General features: G+C 36.4%; 2 protein-coding genes across 2 annotated transcripts; one reads left to right on the top strand and one right to left on the bottom strand.

The window, feature by feature from the left end:
- Positions 1–698: 698 nt before the first annotated feature.
- Positions 699–5,024, top strand: LOC148692431 (uncharacterized). Its single transcript, XM_088680937.1, has 3 exons — positions 699–1,934; positions 2,136–2,201; positions 3,021–5,024. The coding sequence occupies exons 1-3, from the start codon at positions 699–701 to the stop codon at positions 5,022–5,024; spliced, it is 3,306 nt and encodes a 1,101-aa protein (XP_088537063.1).
- Positions 5,025–8,123: 3,099 nt separating this feature from the next.
- Positions 8,124–11,964, bottom strand: LOC137744473 (protein DNA-DAMAGE INDUCIBLE 1-like). The gene is made up of 9 exons (XM_068484277.2): positions 11,901–11,964; positions 11,338–11,438; positions 10,566–10,625; positions 10,439–10,483; positions 10,138–10,199; positions 9,312–9,405; positions 9,128–9,220; positions 8,995–9,064; positions 8,124–8,898 (listed from the first exon to the last, which is right to left on the bottom strand). The coding sequence occupies exons 1-9, from the start codon at positions 11,962–11,964 to the stop codon at positions 8,750–8,752; spliced, it is 738 nt and encodes a 245-aa protein (XP_068340378.1). The 3' UTR covers positions 8,124–8,749.
- Positions 11,965–23,234: the final 11,270 nt, after the last annotated feature.

Raw genomic sequence — 23,234 nt, 5'->3', positions numbered from 1 at the left:
GATTCATTCTCTTCATTCTTATCCGTCAGCTGTGATGGTGGCGACGACGATAGCACAAGAACATCTTTAGCAGTAGTATTCCACCATCAACATTGTGAACAATACTCAGCACAGCTAGTCTTCTTTGCTTCCTTTTTCCCTCTTCCTCTTCCTCATCCTTGGTCTTCAATCTAATTCTATGTTAGTAAATCCCATTTAAAGTTATTGACCAAAAACGAATCCCATTTAATGTTTTCAAACAAGACAATTAACCATATGTTGAGAGAACTTGCCATGTGACTTGGACAGAAGGAATACTGCATTATTCCTTGTCAGACAGCACGCCACCTTTACAGCAGAAAGAACCCATGCTCTGATGTGTTGCAGCATGGGCAGCGCCACCTTTTACAATATTTGTTTATTACATGCAATTGTTTAAATGCATGCGTGTATGTAAGATGTATATAAAAACATCAACTGCTATTACAGCAGTTACCAAGAATAATACAACAGAAATATTAAACTTAATATGGTATCAGAGCTTAGGCAATCCTTTGCTCTGCTCTGCCTTCACTCTTCCGCTGCTATACTGTGATCTGTTACTGCAGCAACCAGTGCACTGCAAACTGCACACTCGCAGAAGAACATACACAGCCATTAAGCACAGCCGCAGAGCACAGCCAAGCACAGCCACTGCACAGTGCACACTGCCTGCCGACATGGCAACTGATTCTTCCAGCAAACACACCAAATACGAAGATCCCAGCGATCCTCTTTATCTTCATCACTCTGATCAACCTGGAGCGATCCTCGTCACACACCCTTTGAATGACGAAAATTACTCCACTTGGAGCCGAGCCATGGTCATGGCCCTCAATGCCAAGAACAAGGAAGGATTCATCAATGGATCCATTAAAAGGCCCGAGTCTGCATCCACAAGTGAATTCCAACAGTGGACTCGTTGCAACAACCTCGTGAAATCCTGGCTGCTCAACTCTGTCTCGAAAGATATCGGAGCAAGTGTCATCTACAACAATGTTGCAGCTGATATTTGGAATGAGTTGAAGGAACGTTTCTCTCACACAAACAGTGTACATCTCTTCCATATTGAACAAGAGATACATGGAAGTGTTCAAGGAAATTTGAACATTGGTGCATATTATACCAAACTGAAAAGTTTTTGGGATGAACGTGATGCCATGTGCACTCTCCCAACCTGTACATGTGGAGCTGCAAAAGAATTAATGCAGTTTCAGCAAAGTCAGAAAACCATGAAGTTTCTCATGGGCCTCAATGAATCCTACGCTGCGGTTCGTGGGCAACTTTTACTTATGGATCCCCTCCCTGTTGTCAACAAAGCTTTCTCACTTATTATTCAAGATGAGAAGCAAAGAACAGTTTCAATACATGCTCCTGGAAGGTCCTCAGTCACCGACACTGCAGCTTTCGCCGTGCGGGATAACATGCGCAACTTTGGTAGGAATTTTTCTCCAAGAAATTCCCATCTAAAATGTGGTCGTTGTGATGCAACTGGACACACTTCAGATACCTGTCGTGCACACCTCAAGTGCGACTATTGTAATTGGAAAGGTCACACCATTGATCAATGCCGCAAAATGAAAAAGGCGAAAGACAACAGCAATAGGGGAGATTATCAGGATCGCAGGGGTTCCAATTCCAAGGCTAATCATGTTGATACCCAGCCAACGCCTCCAGCAACATTTTCTTCGTCCTACAGCCTCACTTCCGAGCAATATCACAATCTGCTTGCACTCCTTGATAAGAGTCAATCCAACTCCACATCTAATCATGTCGGTACCACCTCTACTATGAATAACTTGTCAGGTAGAGTTTTTTGTGCTTCTGCTCTCAATAAGGGAATGGACTGGATTTTCGATACAGGCGCCACAGATCACATGGTCTGCTCACCAAGCTTAATGACCACAAGTGTTCCGGTATACAATCGACAAGTGCACTTACCCAATCATGCACTTGCCGATGTCACACATATTGGCACAGTTCATCTCTCGAATGATCTCACCCTTCACAACGTGCTTTGTGTTCCATCATTTAAACTGAATTTAATTTCTGTCAGCAAACTTACTAATACCTCATCTTGCTTTGTCATCTTCACTGATAAAATGTGTCTACTTCAGGGCCAACGATCAGGGAAGATGATTGGGACGGGAACTGAACGAGAAGGACTCTACTACCTTGATAATGTGATGAAAACCAGGTGCAATTCAGCGTCAATTTTTGCCTCTGCTTCCCAGCTTTGGCATCAACGCCTTGGCCATCTTTCCAACAAGACCTTACGGCATCTCTCTACTTGCATTAAAAATTTGAATTTTTGTAGCATTGATGATTGTTTGATCTGTCCATTAGCCAAACAAACACGTGCTCCTTTTCCTTTGAGTTCTATCACCACAAAAGCTCCTTTTGAGTTAATTCATGTTGACATTTGGGGAGGTTACCATGTTCCCACTATCACAGGGGCACAATATTTCTTAACTATTGTGGATGATTTCTCAAGATGCACATGGGTTTATTTAATGAATCACAAATCAGATGCACGATCTTATCTCATCACTTTCATCCACCTTGTTGAAACACAATTTTCCACACGAGTCAAGGTTCTTCGTAGTGATAACGGTCCAGAATTTTTTATGACCCAATTTTTTTCAGATAAGGGGATTCTCCATCAAACAAGTTGTGTCTCTACTCCCCAACAAAATGGGGTAGCAGAGCGCAAACACCGCCACTTACTCAATGTTGCTAGAGCCTTACTTTTTCAATCTCATCTTCCTAAGAAATTTTGGGGTGATGCTATCCTCACTGCCACTTATCTCATAAATCGGACTCCCACTCCTCTTCTTCAAAACAAATCACCCTATGAAATACTTCACCACAAACAGCCAGCGTATGCCCATTTACGAGTGTTTGGTTGCTTATGTTTTTCTTCCACCCACCACCATCGTCCCACAAAATTTGATGCAAGAGCCACACAGTGTCTTTTTCTTGGGTATCCATATGGCACAAAGGGATATCGAGTTTACGACCTTCACACGGGTAAAATCTTTATCTCCCGTGATGTTATTTTCCATGAACATGTGTTCCCTTTTTCATCTTCTGCTGCAGTTTCACCACTTGTGTTTCCACATACTCAAGATACTGCCTATGATGATCCCATCATTCATCCGTCCATTCTACCGGAGCAGGATTCCATCGATCCATCCTCTTCTTCGCCGGTGAGTCCTGTTTCGGTTTCATCTCCTTTTCTTTCCACCTCACCACCTCGGCTTAAACGACCCACTCATGCACCTGGTTATCTTCAACAATATCACATCGACATCAACCTCCCTTCTCGGTCCGTCCCTTCATCTCACTCGGCGTTGACCAAAGTACCAGGTACTCCTTACCCTTTGTCTGATGTCCTCACATACGATCGTTTATCTGCTCGACATCGTGCTTTCACCACTTCCATTTCAGCTGCCACAGAACCCAGCTCATTCTCACAGGCTATACGCGACCCTCACTGGCGTTTCGCTATGGAAGAAGAACTGGCAGCCCTTGCTGCGAATAAGACATGGTCTCTGCAACCACTGCCCCCTGGCAAGAAGCCAGTTGGATGTAAATGGGTTTACAAAATCAAATTTCGCTCCGATGGATCCATTGAGCGATATAAAGCACGCTTGGTTGCCAAAGGTTATAGCCAAATTGAAGGCTTAGACTATCGAGAGACCTTTGCTCCGGTTGCAAAATTGACTACAGTTCGTCTACTCCTTGCTGTTGCCTCGGTCCAACAATGGCACCTCCACCAGCTTGATGTTAATAACGCTTTCCTCCATGGTGATCTTGAAGAAGATGTCTACATGTCCTTGCCTCCTGGTTTCGGACGAAAGGGGGAGACACGAGTTTGTAAACTTCATAAATCTTTGTATGGGCTTAAGCAAGCCTCTCGTCAATGGTTTATCAAACTCTCTTGTGCTCTTCGAAAGGCCGGTTATCAACAATCCAAGGCAGATTATTCATTGTTCGTCCGAAACCATGATGGTAAATTCACTGCCCTCCTTGTCTATGTTGATGATATTATCTTGGCAGGAAATAACATACAAGCAATTGAAGATACCAAGTCTTTTCTTATGAAGCAATTCAAGTTGAAAGACCTTGGCCAATTAAGATATTTCTTGGGCATTGAAATTGCTCGCTCTAGCAAGGGGATCACCCTCTCACAGCGAAAATATGCCCTTGAAATACTTGAGGATGCAGGTCATCTTGGCGCAAAACCAGCCACCTCTCCTATGGAGCAAAACTTATCACTCAGAAAGGACGAAGGACAATGTATTACTGATCCTTCCTCTTATCGACGACTTGTTGGGAGACTAATCTACCTGACAATCACGCGCCCTGATTTGGTGTATGCTGTCCATACTCTTAGTCAATTTATGGAGAAGCCTCGAACTCCACACTTGGAAGCAGCCCAGCGAGTCTTACGATACGTTAAGCACACACCAGGGCAAGGTATTTTTCTTTCTGCAAGAAGTCCAATTCAATTGAATGCTTTTTGTGATGCGGATTGGGCCAGATGTCGAGACACACGACGTTCTACCACCGGATACTGTGTATTTCTTGGAGAATCTTTGATCTCTTGGAAAAGCAAGAAACAAAATACCGTGTCACGTTCTAGTGCAGAGGCAGAGTATCGTTCAATGGCAGCAACTTGTTGTGAAGTCACTTGGTTGAAATCTGTTCTACAAGACTTGGGTATCAAACATAAACGTCCAGTCAAGCTATATTGTGATAATCAAGCGGCACTTCACATCGCTTCGAATCCGGTCTTTCACGAAAGAACCAAACACATAGAGATTGACTGCCACCTTGTACGAGAAAGGGTTCAAAGTGGAATGATCGAGACATCTCACATCTCAACCATGAAACAACCAGCCGACATCTTCACAAAGCCACTGAGCTTATACCAGTTTACGACTTTGCTTTGCAAGTTAGGAATAATCAACATTCATTCCAAACTTGAGGGGGAGTGTTGAGAGAACTTGCCATGTGACTTGGACAGAAGGAATACTGCATTATTCCTTGTCAGACAGCACGCCACCTTTACAGCAGAAAGAACCCATGCTCTGATGTGTTGCAGCATGGGCAGCGCCACCTTTTACAATATTTGTTTATTACATGCAATTGTTTAAATGCATGCGTGTATGTAAGATGTATATAAAAACATCAACTGCTATTACAGCAGTTACCAAGAATAATACAACAGAAATATTAAACTTAATACCATATCTCAAAAGTCCAAAGGCTTTCTTCTCATACATCATTGTATGCTAAGATCTTCTCACAACATCATATTTATAAAAATGGCAAAACTGGATTCCACTAAAAAAAATCCAACCACAATTCATGCTCCTAATTGCTACCCCATGATGCCCACCCTTGATTCGCAATTCAAAGTACTGATTACATTCTCTTCACTCTTATTAGCTGATGGCTGTTAGCCTGTGACAATGGCACCACGTGCACATCTTCAATGGATACTGGTGGTTGTAACTCAGTTCAAAGTATCCTTTGCCTCCACCTCTTTTTTCTCTACATCTTGCTCATCCTTGGGCTTTGCCTCTTTTTCCACTGCTAATCCTTTACCTCCAGCTCTATCATTAGCGACTCTCTCTTTATCTTCGCACTTCTTGCTTGTCAGTAGCTTTCCTCCGTTACCTCTCTCTTTACCAGTTCCAATTTCAATATCGCATAATCAATTTTTTTCCTTATGTCACTTAGTACTACGGTCTAGTGATATTCTTTTTCATTTGTAAGTGAGAGGTCTTAGGTTCGATTCTCGCTAAAGGTAAGTTTTGAACCACATTATTGCTATTGCTACCATTGTGAGGCTAAACATACCCCCTCCTCCTTATTGTAGATAATATCGTTTGTTAAAAAAAAAAATATTAAATTGGTTGAAGGAGTTTTCGGTCTCATTATATGCATACATTTTAATCACTTTAAAATTATTTGATTATATTATAACTATATGATTGTCTCGCTATATCAGTGAAAAACGGCTTTGAAGCAAGAATATATATTACTATTCTACTAATAAAGGGTTTGCATTCTTTAATGGAATCTATATTTATCTTAGGCTTATAGGATGATTATGAACCTTTAAGCTGATTTAACATTAATTTTTTGTTAACCATGAGTTGGTGGTCCAGTGGTAAATGGCAGATTACGAGGCTTCTTTAAAACTAAAAACTGGAGGTCTCGAGTTCGAAACCCATTGCTGGTGTGGAAGCCAGACTAGAGGCCAAAGGGAAGCTGAAATGTTTCTGTGAGTTTTCCCGGCCCCTGGAATGGGTGGATAACTGTGGTTTGCCACCAGCTGTCCCCCTTTTTAAAGAAATAAAAAACATTAATTGAGTCTTTGTCTTTTTTTGTCTAGGGAGGATAATTAGTTTAATTATGCAATCATTAATCTTAGACATACATTCTTAATTGGGGTTTGGCCCAACTACTCATGCTTCAACTTCTCTTTGCTTCTTCTCCATAAGCTACATGGTAAATATAGAAACTCTAGCCCAATTGGCTCAAAGAAGTTACATTTAGTAGGGAGGTAGAAATTTTAAAGAGATATTAGAGGTGGAGGGAAGGGCTTATGCCCCTATAACAAATCAATCGATGGAAGGCCACATATGTCGATGAAGAACATCCATGAAAGTCTCATAAGAACTCCATAGATATTTTCCTTTACAAAACTCAAATTAGAACTATTTTAACATAGGGATTAACTTTCTAGTTTCCTTAGAGGCCTAATTAATGACAATAGGAAGCTCACTTAACAAGGGAACAAGAACACCAAAATCTCAACCCTCCTTTGTTGGCCTAATCCCCTGTGTTCCAAAACGCCAAAAATTTAGTTCCAAAACCTCATGCTCTTTTCAACCCATCTATAACTGTTGAGATGTAAAATATTTTAAACAAAAGTTGGAAACAAAAATGAATGACTTTTTGCATTAGAGTTATGAAAGAAACATAAGGAGTATATAGACCCCTTGCCGCACTCCCTAGGGCTTGGCGGTTTGGGTTTTATCCCACACGTCAAGCCCACTCAGTTACCTACTTTGGATTTGTGACTTGAACTCCCTTTAATTAAATAAAACCAAATGACTATTTAATTAACATCATGTCGAATATTCTTAAATAATTATCAATATAATTAACATTTAATTATATCTTATCATCATCCATATAACATTACTAGAGCTTATCATATGTGTGTGACCTCTTAGGATCTAACTAAAGCCAGCTGTGAAATTAATTAATGAATTAACTTAATTCCACAAACCATGAGTGACACCTAGTAGCATGTTTTCGCTACTCGGATTAGTAAAAGTATACGAACCTTGATTGTAGTTACAATGCAATTCGGTCATTCTATCATTCATATCCTGATCAAAATTTCTGTGACATGAATTTATATCAAATCACATATTGTCATCTATGATCATCATAATGCATCTCATGTTGAAGTAGTTCTTACAACACATAACTTGATCAACAGTTACTTTAGCCAGAGATTTTCTAGATGGATATTCCAGTGGCTTTGAGGGATATCTCCTTCTATTGAACAATTACCATAAGGTGAAAGGTTCCTTATCGCGCATTCATGTCTCTTCATATTCATACATATGAACCCAAATTTCACACTATTGAACCCTACTATCTCATTGAGGGTTTTAAGGTGAAATCAAAGTTCATACCTACAAATATAAGATACATATGATGTCTCAGGTCTAAGAACTATTTATACAACCAGAAACTTTGTACCGTTTGACATGTGGTAAGCATCAATACGTTTAAACTTCTTGGACGGTTAGTGTTCAATGAACTTGTTCAACAAACAAACATATGTATCCATCATGTGTCCAACACGCATAGCATGAGACCATGCTCACCTTAATGTGATATACATAGGCCTTTCAAGATAAGTTGACTTTCCAAATGGTTAGGAATTTTAAAGACTAAATGATTATACAAGTCTCCCTGCCCTAACCTCATTTGGGACATTGCTTCCATACCTTAAGTCCAGTGAATCCATTCATAGTACATTATCTCTATAATATAAAGTCAAAGTCATGAAGAATAATACTTGCCCTTTTATTAATTAATTAACTAGCATTTGCCTACACATTTTGTGTGTATGAACACAATTTTTTTAGAAAATGAGAAGGAGAGAGGGAGAGAGAGAGAGAGAACGTGCGGGGAGTGGGAGGTTTTTGTTTTCGGTTTTTCTTTTTTTTTTTTACTACTTTTTTATTTTTTTAATTTTGGAGGTATTTTAACATCATCTGTATGTGAGGTTTCAACAAAAAAAGCAAAATTTGAACATGTGAAATTACATTATTGCCCATCATTTTTTTTTTTTGTGTGATAGAAGACTAATTTATCTTTTCACCCTCTTTTGGTTGACAAAGAGGATTCTATTAATTAGTAGAGATATGAAGTTATTATATAAATATCCAATATTACATAAATTGGCTTTTAAGGAATAACTCCAACATCCACACCAATGACAACATATCCTGATGAATGCTATGATCCAAAAAACTATGTTATATCTATAGATTCTACACTTAACAAGAAAATTAGGAGCGGATGGGAAGATATGAAAATAAAAATGAGCAAATACATAGCCTCATACAAGATGATCCAACTGTTTTTACGGATAATAACAGAATTTTGATCCTAAATTTTATTATTATTATTATGCATTTAAGAACCGGAAACTGCAAACAGCAAGAATCCTTGACCTCAGGAAAAGCATAAACTCGAGTAGACTTACAGGAGCTCCTGAGCTGGATGCTTCCTTGGAGAACCTTTCTTCATCGAGAAAACGAGATGGGATGTCTTTTTCTGAAACAAATACATAGTTTTAGATTTTTCTTTAGCAAAGGACCATAAATATTCCAGAATATTTATACATACATAGATAGAGATCATGGGTCCTACCTTGCAAAAATGGTACAGAAACTTCTCCACCGCCAACTCTCAAAACATTTTCGTTCAAATCTATAATGCACTCCTCATTAATTACAACCATTGAGAAAGACAGCTATCACAGAATTTGGAGCATGGATTCTACTTGATGCTTACGGAGCATATCCAACCCAAAGAGAAACTCCATATTCGGAGCATCGAGAACCATGACTGAACAAGGGTAAAATATACTTCCAATCTACAGAAACAATGTTAAAAAGCCTGTCACTCAAGTAAACATTTCAGATAGAGTATAAAATAATATGGATTTGCTCAGCATAGGCAGCTACGTTGATTGGAGCTACATGTATACGACCCAATATCTCTGATTGACCAACTCCATGAGCAATGCCCTTATAACGTTGATCTAAAAGCCTCAACAATCTGGAGAGTTTAATGCCAAAACAACACAACTTAGGCTTTTGCTCCTGTAACTTTCACATTATTTATAAAATATGAAATAAAAAGAATCAAAAGAATCTCTAATAAAGAAAGGAGCAGTAATGCATTCAAAAATTGCCTTCTTTTTCGTAAAAACTTACCAGAAGAGTTGGTCGCAAAGCAAAATTTATGTGGCTAAAGTTCTATGATATAAAGTAGTCGGTGAAAAAAAACCGACTGAGATTGTTATTGAACTACCTCCTACGGTTCTCTCATGCATCCAAATCAACATCAGTATTCATAAAAATATGGAAAAAAAAAAAAATCAACAGAAATTCTAATAAAGAAAACAGCAATAAAGCATTCAAAAATTGTCTTCTTTTCACATGAACTTATCTGAGGGTTGGTCGCAAGATCTTATCTAAAAGCGGCTAAAGCGACATGATATAAAGTAGCTAGTGAAAACAACCACTGAGATTGTTATCCAAATCAACATCCGTATTCATCTTAAATTCATGCATGCAAATTTTATTGTGTTTGGGCCACTGAGTTTCCACCATGAAACACACAACCACACAACTAATAGACAGTGGACGGATAGCCCAGATAGACAGGGACGAGACTCGAGTACATGATCCAAGCATATTCATCAATAGAATATTAAAATGAGTCGCTTGTGTAAATATACTTTGACAACCAGTAAAGATTAGCCTAATAGTTAAAATTAGCTCATACCCACAACGCTCGGCACAACTTTTTGATATAATAGTTGACTGCGCTCCACTGTCAACAAATACCTGGATACAAGTGGAAATAAACAAAGTATGTAACTTTTGCAGTTACTTAAAGTACAGACAATCCATAAAGAACGCTTAGTTGAGATGGATAGCCTTTATTAAGTTGTACAGGAAACATAAAGGGCAGTCGAATTAGGAAGGCAACACAGATGACAGAAAAATATTCCAGCCATCTCATATCACTTTGAACTGTAGAGAAAGAAGAGTAACACAGTCCTAAGCTATTGGGGAATAATTACCTTCAACGGGACACCATTCACTTCCATGTCAACATACAACGTAACCTGGAAAAACATAGAACATCAAACAAAATACCAAGTTAAAATTATAACACTGGTAGAGAAAGCTGATAATCATACATAGCACTCTTGCAAAAGCTTCAGGGTTATGCTCCAGAGCAGCAGCCCAATTTTCATCAATTCCTTTCTGCAAAGGAAATAAGCAATATTAAAAAAAGGGTGGTGCTATCCACACACCCCAAAGGGGTGTGTGGAAGTAAAAAGGGCGTGTGGATAGCACTACCCTAAAAAAATAAAAAAATAAAAAACAAAATACATATTGTGAGCAATTAAGAAATGGTTTTTAAGAGTACGTTACCACCGCAAATATTTGAGGAAAGAACAACTACAGCTCCAGGTTATTAAAGAAACTATGGAGTTGAATCATCTTCTGTGAACCTCACTCATTTGACAAAGACAATAATCACATTACCACTATCCTGGCGAATAGCAGCTTCAATCTTCTTCTGGGCTTTAACATCAAAAGCAACTGATCCTTACACTATCTGCAGTGACGACAATGTCAATGGTTGCTTTATCATGTAAACAATCTCGTTTGAGATATAAGTGCAACATCAGAAAAATTTTATGTGAAACAATGAGAATGAAGCTCATTCGAATTTAGAATCAACAAATTTCTAGCAAGTGCCTACAAATTTTACATTACACAAGCTCGTTTTCAAAATAAAAGGCAGGTATATGGTGAGGACTGCATAATCATATTAAGGAACTGAGTGTACAAACGCATCAGAGATTCCGAGAGTTGGCTTAATACTTTGGCGAGGATGGTAAATACCACATCATCCCAGACTAATTGGAATTTGGGGAGCCTTCTCTTCGTCATTTAAGTTTTTTGATACTTGGATTCCGGGTAGGTTGAACACCTTAAGTTCATGCCCTTTACGCCGAAGTGTAATTATAGTTGTAATTCTCATTACAACTTCTTTGACATAAACCCCATCTGCAGAGTCAGCAATGATTTTAGCAAAAGCATCAGACCGCTTTTTCAGCTTAGTCTTCCAATAATTTCATTCGCCTGCTACATTATCTAGTAGATTTACACGATGCGCTCTTGGCCTCATATGATTAATCAATTCTATATTGCACGAAATGAACAAATCACAACTCAACTCACTCCCCTTGTTCGACAAAAGCAGTGAGACTATAGTATTCAACTATATTCATATGTAGTGTCATAAATACAAACTAAAATTGAAACACTCACCATTCTGAGGTTGAACGAAGGCTCATCTTTGATTCCTTGTATGTGGTAGTGTAGAAGCAACTGCCTCTGAAGATATGGACATATTGCGACTTTTCTGTCAGCCAACATATACCAAACTCTACATAGTATGAGATAAGAATCACATTATAAATTTCAGAAAACCAAAAACCTCTAATAGTTGCAGACAATAACATGTACCTCTAATAGAACTTTTCTCCACATCAAGCATGTTCTTTGCGAAATTCTTGGTTTTGCCTGTCATTTCATACTTGTTGCAGACGCACAATCCACCACAACATAAAGTGCTAGCTAAGAAATATGACAAATGAGAAGAGGAAGAAATGAGAAGAAAAGAATAGATGAATCGATTTTAATTTGTACTGCTAGGTACACTTGTAAATTTTCACTAAAATCCAAATTTTCCAGATCCAAAAAGCTGCAACCTAATTCATCCAAACAACCTAAACAGTAACCAAAGTATAATGGTTAACTCTATCTTCTCACATTATCATTGAGCATCCATAACCCCACAATAACTACCACATACATGACCTACATATACATATCAATATTAACCAAGGGAAGAGCATACTTCAAAATATGGAAATAAGGTGACAAATAGAACGCAGCTTCAGAAATCCTGCAGAAATATGATGATTAAATTCACAACTTTAATAAGCTGGGCAAACTAGTGCCGATTTTGTCGGATGATTGACCATGTACATTTCTGGAGAAGTACAAATGGATGGCACCCAGACCAAGCAACTCCAATAAATATAGAAGCCAGCTGCTAGAGACAAACATACAATGAATCGTAGTGAGATGAAGCATGAAGATGGTGCTTTACCGCAGTGGCGGAAAGCAATCATGCCTATGCACCTTGGTGTGGGTTCAATCCCCACCAATTCCCCTCCCCCTAGCAACTAACAATTTAACCTACTAGGCTATCGTTTGTCAAAAAAATAAATAAAATAAAAAATAGTGAGACGAAGCATGAACTGAACAAGTGAAGAATGAAAAACAAACTCTTGACTTTTGCCTCTTCCCTTATTTGCTCCAATAAATTGTGCAAGATCAGTGAGACGTACCATTCTTGGAGGCAGCTCTCAACCAATTGAAGCAGCCACATCATAAACGTCATCAGAGCCAGATGTCTCCACAGATAAATCAGTTACTGAACTAACGTCTAAAAATGCAATGAGGCCTTCATCTACTTTCCCGCTTTCGGTAACTACATCGGAGAGTAATTCTTCACTACCTTGGAAGATATCAAACCCAAACTTCTCATCTCAATACAGAGTTCAATAACTGAATCAGAATGATATGGTCTGTTGGAATTTAAGTAAATTAACAGAAACTCTAATCACAATTCACAATACATATATATTTGTATATCCATCGTTAGTCTCAAATTTACAAATGATCGTTAGTCTCAAACCTGAAGAAGCCATGGATGTCAAGTAGTTTCTTCTACCCACTAAGAGACCTTATGTTCAGATGGTGATAGAGCCAAGAACACTGAACGTATTTCTCTGTTAGCAGGGAACTCTTGCACTTATAGAAGCAATGGCAGCCAACTCCCATCTATCATGGAGGGTTGGTTATTTTCCCTTTGCTTCAAATCCTGATCATGTAGAGATGGTTGTGATTAGTGCTTCCCTTCAAATGCACGATGAAAGTATACCCCTCAATTATATGATGTAGCTTTCCACGTATCCAAACTCTTATTAATTTGTATTACCAACATATTATTTCTCCTTTATCTATAACTAGTTGAGTCCACATAGAATTCTTACATTCTCCTACATGAACGTTAAATAGTTATAGTTTGAAATAATATGTCCATGACAAATTATTCCTTAGTGATCACCTTTGAGTTTATCGCAGCTATCATCATATACACATCTATCAATATTTGTTTCAGACTTGAACCCTAGACAGCAATGCATGTACTAATACTGCACGCACCCTACAATCACAATCCTCAAAACCATATTATATGATGCAATTGATATACCTGTATATATACATTTCATACAAGTAATTTACTACTCATATCACAACCAAACCCTCCCACATTCTACCCAGTTTACCTTCATAATTCCGGTTTCAAGGCTTAATTCTTAACCACTGGACATTAGCCTCTCAGATTCCTGCATAACAAACTAAATCAATATGTTCTTTGGAACAATGATCAGTTATTTAATTGCATGTAACAAATTAAACCAACATGACATTGTCAATTCTTAAGTTTGAAGGAAAATTAACTAAAGTCTTGTAATGGAAGATACAACTAAACATGTAGTGGCTTCCTTTACTCCCACATTTCAGCATATTAGTAACCATTATGCACACCCATATTTGAAAAATGGTCTTTAAAACTCCCACAGCCAGTGGGTTTGTCAATGGATCAGCTAGCATCAGTCTTGTGTCGATGTCATCTGTCGACACTTCTCATTTCCCCACATGAAAACACCATCAAAACATGATAAACAAGATTATTAATGCATTTTGTAATATGTTTCCAATGAAAACAATCACCTTTGGTCCTTTATCAAACTCATTGGAGTTTGCTTTAATGCTTCCAATGAAGCCTCGATTCGTCTTGCATATAAACTAATTATTCAATGAATAACCATGTCATGAAGTAGAAAATAAAGATGCACTTTATGTGTCTGCAAACATCTTCATTTTATGATCCTCTTCATCAGTTTCCAACGAAATTCTTCAATGCTTCAAATGAAGCTAACCCTAGCTGCAAGTACTGCTAATAATCATACATACATGAGCACTCTCAAAATGCAACTAAATAAAAGCTTTAGTCTCACAAAATTGTTTCAAGAATCAAACACTCATAAATAAATATGAATGATAAAATCACAACAGTATCACAATTAATCTTTCATGCATAATATTCCTTTAACACTCATTTAAACATGTATGATGAATACACAAAGCTAGACCAAAGAAAATCAAACGGTACAAATCAATTAGAACTTAGTCGAACCGATATTTAACATTTGTTCTTAATGCCCTCAAACTCTTTATAATGACCAACATGTAACCATCCAATGAAACCATATGAATGAGACAAGGAAGATAGACAATGCACATATACATCATTTGTACATTATATATATTCATGCAATTTAATCATGTTGTATCTTAAAAGATCGTGATTTAACTCCAAATCTTCAGCAACCAATTTCAAAAATATTAAACATTTCATCAGAAAAGGAAAATTTAACTTTAGTTCATTCTTTCAACTTGATTGTGACAATACAAGAACAATTCCCATTTCCCACAATCTTTTAGAGCTCAATATCTGTAGAAAAAGTTAATGAGCATGAAGCCCAAAATTTCTTATACTTATTCTCCCACATGGGCAAAACACTCATTAATTTATTATTTCACAAAAACTACGAATGATAGTTGCTTAAAATTTTAAACACCATAGATTAGAAGTCCAAAACTAGACTCCACAAGTTGGTCCCAATTACGTTAGGATTTACTATAATTGATTTTACTTTTCCAAACAAACAAACAAGAATTCTTGTGAAATTCAGAGTGTGAATGGGAGAAAGGAATCAGCATCCTCATACAAAATACTTAAAAGAAATAGTCTTCAACTCTTTTCATAGGATAAGAAAAAAACCATCAAACCAAAGCCATATAAGAAAAGAGCGGTCAAACCAAAGGCAAACAGGTTTCAAGGAAACTAAAACTGGTCATCAAGTTCCAATAACTGAAAAAAGCAACCAACACGGAGATAAATTTAACTTTGGAGATGGGCAAAGTAAAATGCAGTTTATTGAAACATATTATTCCAGCAAGTTTCGGTTCACATACCAATTGAAAATTTTCAAATTAGTTTAACTAAGTATGAAAAGTATGCACAACATCACCCAATAGTTACTCGACCAAGAGTCCTGCCTATAAATATGGTTTCACACTTTGACCCACCAATCTCTGTATTATTCAAGGCCAATACTGAAGTAAAAGTCAAGATTTTTTCTGCTTAAAACAATTATACTGCAGCGGATCTTTCAAAGACTAAATATTGCACACCCACGAGTACCCTATGTCATTGGAGTAAAACATAAAGTTGTCTCGGAATTTCATGAAATACTATACACTCTACCACGGTTTGAACCATTCATTATGTCTTTCTTTGGAAAGATTAGTCTTATGTAATAAACTGTTGGTTACAATTTCATTTAAGAAACTCCTTGAACAAAATTTCCTAATAATTCCCACTTTGGTGGAAAATTATATAAACATTTGTTCAAGAATGATTTATCATTGTTGTTGCTCCTACAAAAACTATTAGCTTCACTAACCTTTGAGCTGAGTTACCTTTATCCTCATGCCTTTCAACCTGCTTCCAAGGAACTTTACACACATGAATAGTGATCAATATTCAAGACTACAAATCCAGGATCAATTTAAGAAAACAACTTTATAAAGGGCATGATAATTCATTTAAGGAGACAACAAACTATCAGTATCCAAAGAAATTCAAAGTTCATAAATGCATGTTCGTGCCAAACCTTAGGGCAAGAAACACAAATTGCCATTTATTGTTTATGTATTCGTGTTTTCTTTCCCTACAACCAAAACTAATACTGAAAAGACAGAACCAAACTTTGAGGCAAACAGTCAAAAAAATTAAAACAAATTATGACATAATTATTGTATTGCAACATTTATATCGAGCTTAGTAGCATAAGCTTACAACCCAAGTAGAAGAATCTTAAAGACATCACTTTGACTACATTCAGGGCACGAGTGCCTTCATATTAGTTGTGCCAATCCTGATTAGGGCCATCTAGACCATCTAGACTAGTTGATGCTTAGGCACTTAAAAGGAGAAACCAAGCTATTTTTGGAACCTCTGCTACAAATCATTGATAACTATCCTTACCGAGAGCCATATGAATTATTAATTGCCCCATATAAATAAAAATAGACTTTCTAGACCAATGGAAAATCAGGGCTTGCATTGTATAGCGGCATACCACTCAAATAAAGTAAGCATGTAAAGAGTTATCACAGGGGGCATTAAACTGATAAGAGAAACCCAATATTTCCCCACTCCAACTTATAAAGTTCCAGTGAAGTGGAAAGCGTGATGCTTACGGATGGATGAGTGAAACTAAAGTCCCAATCATCACATGTGATGGTACCTGCCTTCACACCCAAAACACAAATTTTATTCTCAAAAAATTGGACAACAGCCGGCCGAGATAAAACCGAATGAATGAAGAACAAAATACCCCGAGAAAAAAGACCAAAATAATAATACCCCGAGAATAAAGAACAAAATAAAAATACCCCGAGAATAAAGAACAAAATACCCCTAGATCAACTCTCAGATCATTGATATTAAAGGGATCAAAATTCAAAACAGCCAGTGCTTAATTCATTTTGGGCAAAGCCAAAACCTGCTTTCGACCTAATCGAGCCAGTTATACCCAAAAGCATATACATTTCATTCCAGCTAAATATAGACTTTGATAATTGAAACAGAAAACCAGAAAGCCTCATATTGCCTCAGGCATGTTTGATGAAACCTTAATCTTTAGCATGAACCTTAGATAACAATGATACAAATAGAGCTAGAAGACATACTGACGAAGCCAAGCTAACATTGTCAGTGGTTGTAAATGCATGTTTATATCACACCTTTGAGCAAGAGATATAAACTGCCATTGCCCTTTATGGCACAGCCATCACTACATGATCTTATTATGCAATTATATCATGTCTTTGGACAAGAATGTAGCCTGATCAATATGATGCTATACACTGATTAAAAACACCTGACAACTTATACATTCTCCTCTTTGGAAAAGAATGTGAACATTTTATGGGTTTTGAATCACAATGAAAGTAAATAGGAAATTAGTTATTCCTTTTGAGTAAACCTTCATCTTTCTGAAGACGCAGCGAGTAGTACAGACAAACAAAAAACCCAACTTTCAATTTTTGAGAAGCAATACATATAGAACCAGTTGTAACTGACTTGTTTCAATTCCAGGTGCAAAAGAGTTAGGGTTTTTAAAATAATGTTCGAAGGATTAGAGCCTGTTAATTTGGCTCTTATACCAAATGTTGGAATTTAAGTAAATTAACAGAAACTCTAATCACAGTTCACAATACATATATATTTATATATCCATCGTTAGTCTCAAATTTACAAATGATCGTTAGTCTCAAACCTGAAGAAGCCATGGATGTCAAGTAGTTTCTTCTACCCATTAAGAAACCTTATGTTCAGATGGTGATAGAGCCAAGAACGCTGAACGTATTTCTCTATGAGCAGGGAACTCTTGCACTTATAGAAGCAATGGCAGCCAACTCCCATCTATCATGGAGGGTTGGTTATTTTCCCTTTGCTTCAAATCCCGATCGTGTAGATGTGGTTGTGATTAGTGCTTCTTTTCAAATGCATGATGAAAGTATACCCCTCAATTATATAATGTAGCCTTCCACGTATCCAAACTCTTATTAATTTGTATTACCAACATATTATTTCTCCTTTATCTATAACTAGTTGAGTCCACGTAGAATTCTTACAATGGTCTACAGAGGAATTTTGATAATCTCAAGAAAGTATTGGAGCCCAGTTCTACTTTTGCTTATATCATCTCTTGTAGCATTAAATTAACCATGTTAAGATCTCTAACTTTAACGAAACCAGAACCTATTACGTTGTATGTATGTACAGTAGGAGCCAAGCCGATATCCTTCATCTGGCGGAAGAGCGACCAAGCCTCTCCAGCTCTACAGCCCATAAAGAGCCCAATTATGGCAACTGTGTATGCTACAACATCAAGTGTGAATCCCTCTGCAACTGCTTTTCCAAACACTCTAATGGCCGCTTTAAACTTACCAACCTTTATAAGCCCATCCATGACCACAGTATGAATGTAAGCTTCCTGTCCAGGGAAACTTAAGAGAATCCCATGGTACACATCAACTGCTTCGTCAACTCGTTTTATCCCACGAATGCTTAAAACGGTCCAAGTACACTCAAAATACAAAAATAGTGTACCTTTGAGACCAAATAAGCATTTGATCTTTTGAGAACACATTATTAATGTCTTAGTAGTGTATTATATGTGTTTGTTTGCTTAAGTTCCAAAGCGTGTCAAACGCACGATCGTTTTATCCCACGAATGCTTAAAACAATGCAAATACACTCAAAATACTAAAATAGTGTACTTTTGACACCAAATAAGCATTTGATCTTTTGAGAACTCATTATTAATATCTTAGTAGCGTATTATATGTGTTTGTTTGCTTAAGTTCCAAAGCATGTCAAACGCACCATGGTTTTATCTCATGAATGCTTAAAACAATGCAAATACACACAAAATACAAAAATAGTGTAATTTTGACACCAAATAAGCATTTGATCTTTTAAGAACTCATTATTAATGTCTTAGTCATGTATTATATGTGTTCGTTTGCTTAAGTTCCAAAGCGTGTCAAAAGCACGATCGTTTTATCCAATGAATGCTTAAAACAGTGCACATACACTCCAAATCGAATAATAGTGTAGTTTTGACACCAAATAAGCATTTGATCTTTTGCGAACTCATTATTAATGTCTTAGTAGCATATTATACATGTCTGTTTGCTTAAGTTCCAAAGCATGTCAAACGCACAATGGTTTTATCCCACGAATGCTTAAGACAGTGCAAATACACTCCAAATAGAAAAATAGTGTACTTTTGACATCAAATAAGCATTTGATCTTTTGAGAACTCATTACTAATGTCTTAGTAGTGTATCATATGTGTTTGTTTGCTTAGGGTCCAAAGCGTGTCAAATGCACGATGGTTTTATCCCATGAATGCTTAAAACAACACAAATACACTCAAAATACAAAATTAGTGTACTTTTGACACAAAATAACCACTTTATCTTTTGAGAACTCATTACTAATGTCTTATTATATCTGTTTGTCTGCTTAAGTTCCAAAGCGTGTCAAGCACACGCTCATTTTATCCAACGAATGATTAAAATTGTGCAAATACACCCAAATATAAAAATAGTGTACTTTTGACACCTAATAAGAATTTGATCTGTAGAGAACTCATTATTAATATCTTAGTTGCGTATTATATGTGTTTGTTTGCTTAAGTTCCAAAGCGTGTCAAACACACGATCATTTTATCCTACGAATGCTTAAAACAGTGCAAATACACTCAAAATGCAAAAATAGTGTACTTTTGACACCAAATCAACATTTTATCTTTTGCGGAATCATTGTTAATGTCTTAGTTGCACATTATGTGTTTGTTTGCTTAAGTTCCAAAGCGTGTCAAACGCACGATGGTTTTATTCCACGAATGCTCAAAACAGTGCAATACACTCAAAATACAAAAATAGTGTACTTTTGACACCAAATAAGCATTTTATCTTCTGAGAGCTCATTACTAATGTCTTAGAAGCATATTATATGTGTTTATTTGCTTAAGCTCCAAAGCGTGTCAAACGAATGCTCGTTTTATCCCACGAATGCTTAAAACAATGCAAACACACTCAAAATTCAAAAATAGTATACTTTTGACACCAAATAAGCATTTTATCCTGTGAAAACTCATTATTAATGTCTTAGTTGCATATTTTATGTGTTTGTCTGCTTAAGTTCTAAAGCATGTCAAAGGAACGATCATTTTATCCCACGAATGCTTAAAACGGTGCAAATACACTCAAAATACAAAAACAATGTAGTTTTGACACCAAACAAGCATTTTATCTTTTGAGAACTCATTACTAATGTCTTAGTTGCATATTATATATGTTTTTATCCTTAAGCTCCGAAGCATGTCAAATGCATGCTCGGTTTATACCACAAATGCTTACAATAGTGCAAATATACTCAAAATACAAAAATAGTGTACTTTTGACACCAAATAAGCATTCGATCTTTTCTGAACACATTATTAACGTCTTAGTAGCATATTATATGTATTTGTTTTCTTAAGTTTCAAAGCGTGTCAAACACGCGATCGTTTTATCCCACGAATGCTTAAAACAGTGCAAATACACTCAAAATACTAAAATAGTGTACTTTTGTCACCAAATAAGCATTTGATCTTTTGAGAACTCATTATTAATGTCTTAGTAGCGTATTATATGTGTTTGTTTGCTTAAGTTCCAAAGCGTGTCAAATGCACGATGGTTTTATCCCACGAATGCTTAAAACAGTGCAAATACACTCCAAATCAAAAAATAGTGTACTTTTGATGCCAAATAAGCATTTGATCTTTTGAGAACTGATTACTAATATCTTAGTAGCATATTGTATGTGTTTGTTTGCTTAAGGTCCAAATCGTGTCAAACGCACGATGGTTTTATCCCATGAATGCTTACAACATCGCAAATACACTCAAAATACAAAAATAGTGTACTTTTGACACCAAATAAACATTTTATCTTTTAAGAACTCATTATTAATGTCTTAGTAGCATATTATATGTGTTTGTTTGCTTAAGTTCCAAAGCATGTCAAACGCACGCTTGTTTTATCCAACGAATATTTAAAATTGTGCAAATACACACCAAATATAAAAATAGTGTACTTTTGACACTTAATAAGAATTTGATCTTTTGAGAACTCATTATCAATGTTTTAGTTGCGTATTATATGTGTTTGTTTGCTTAAGTTCCAAGGCGTGTCAAATCACGATCATTTCATCCCACAAATGCTTAAAACAGTGCGAATACTCTCAAAATACAAAAATAGTGTACTTTTGACACCAAATAAGAATTTTATCTTTTGAGAACTCATTATTAATGTCTTAGTTGCATATTATATGTATTTGTTTAGTTAAGTTCCAAAGCGTGTCAAACGCACAATGGTTTTATTCAACGAATGCTCAAAACAATGCAAGTACACACAAAATACAAAAATAGTGCACTTTTGACACCAAATAAGCATTTGACCATATGAGAGCTCATTATTAATGTCTTAGTAGTGTATTATATGTGTTTATTTGCTTAAGCTCCAAAGCGTGTCAAACGAACGCTCGTTTTATCTCACGAATGCTTAAAATAGTGCAAACACACTCAAAATTCAAAAATAGTGTACTTTTGACACAATATAAACATTTTATCTTCTGAGAACTCATTATTAATGTCTTAGTTGCATATTATACATCCAAATATAGAAATGCGTACTTTTGACACCAAAAATGCATTTGATCATTTTAGAACTCACTATTAATGTGTTAGTACCGTATTATATGTGTTTACCTGCTTAAGCTCCACAGTGTGTCAAATGCACGCTCGTTTTATCACATGAATGCTTAAAACGGCGCAAATGTACTTCGAATACAAAAATAGTGTACTTTTGACACCAAATAAGCATTTGATCTTTTGAGATCTCATTATTAATGTCTTAGTAGTATATTATATGTGTTTGTTTGCTTAAGTTCCAAAGCATGTCAAACGCACAATGGTTTTATTCCACGAATGCTCAAAACTGTGCAAATACACTCAAAATACAAAAATAGTGTACTTTTGACACCAAATAAGCATTTGATCTTCTGAGAGCTCATTATTAATGTGTTAGTAGCGTATTATATATGTTTATTTGCTTAAGTTCCAAAGCGTGTCAAACGAACGGTCGTTTTATCCCACGAATGCTTAAAACAATGCAAACACACTCAAAATTCAAGAATAGTGTACTTTTGACACCAAATAAGCATTTGATCTTTTGAAAACTCATTATTAATGTCTTAGTGGCATATTATATGTGTTTGTCTGTTTAAGTTCCAAAGTGTGTCAAAGGCACGATCATTTTATCCCACGAATGCTTAAAACCGTGCAAATACACTCAAAATACAAAAATAGTGTCCTTTTGACACCAAAGAAGCATTTTATCTTTTGAGAACTCATTATTAATGTCTTAGTTGCATATTATATGTGTTTGTTTCCTTAAGCTCCGAAGCACGTCAAACGCACGCTCAGTTTATACCACGAATGCTTAAAACAGTGCAAATACACTCAAAATACTTTTGACACCAAATAAGCATTTGATCTTTTCAGAACACATTATTAATGTCTTAGTAGCGTATTATATGTGTTTGTTTTCTTAAGTTCCAAAGCATGTCAAACGCGCGATCGTTTTATCCCACGAATGCTTAAAACAGTGCAAATACACTCAAAATACAAAAATAGTTTACTTTTGTCACAAAATAAGCATTTGATCTTTTGAGAACTCATTATTAATGTCTTAGTAGCGTATTATATGTGTTTGTTTGCTTAAGTTCCAAAGCGTGTCAAATGCACAGTGGTTTTATCCCACAAACGCTTAAAACAGTGCAAATACACTCCAAATCGAAAAATAGAGTATGATAGGATTAAAAGCACACTACAAAGTAGCACACTGATGTCCTATTGATTTACCTTATTAACACTAAGATTTGGCAATTGTAGCATATGAAAATAAGGATCTTTTCCGCAGAAGATTGTTTTATCTAACTACCTAAAATGTCACAAAAACTGGGTTGTTGTC

Source organism: Pyrus communis, chromosome 12, assembly GCF_041283825.1.
Source record: "Pyrus communis isolate YQ-2024b chromosome 12, ASM4128382v1, whole genome shotgun sequence".
NCBI lineage: Eukaryota > Viridiplantae > Streptophyta > Magnoliopsida > Rosales > Rosaceae > Pyrus > Pyrus communis.
Note: the sequence above shows the minus strand (reverse complement) of the source record. Positions and strands in the feature narration are given on the sequence as shown.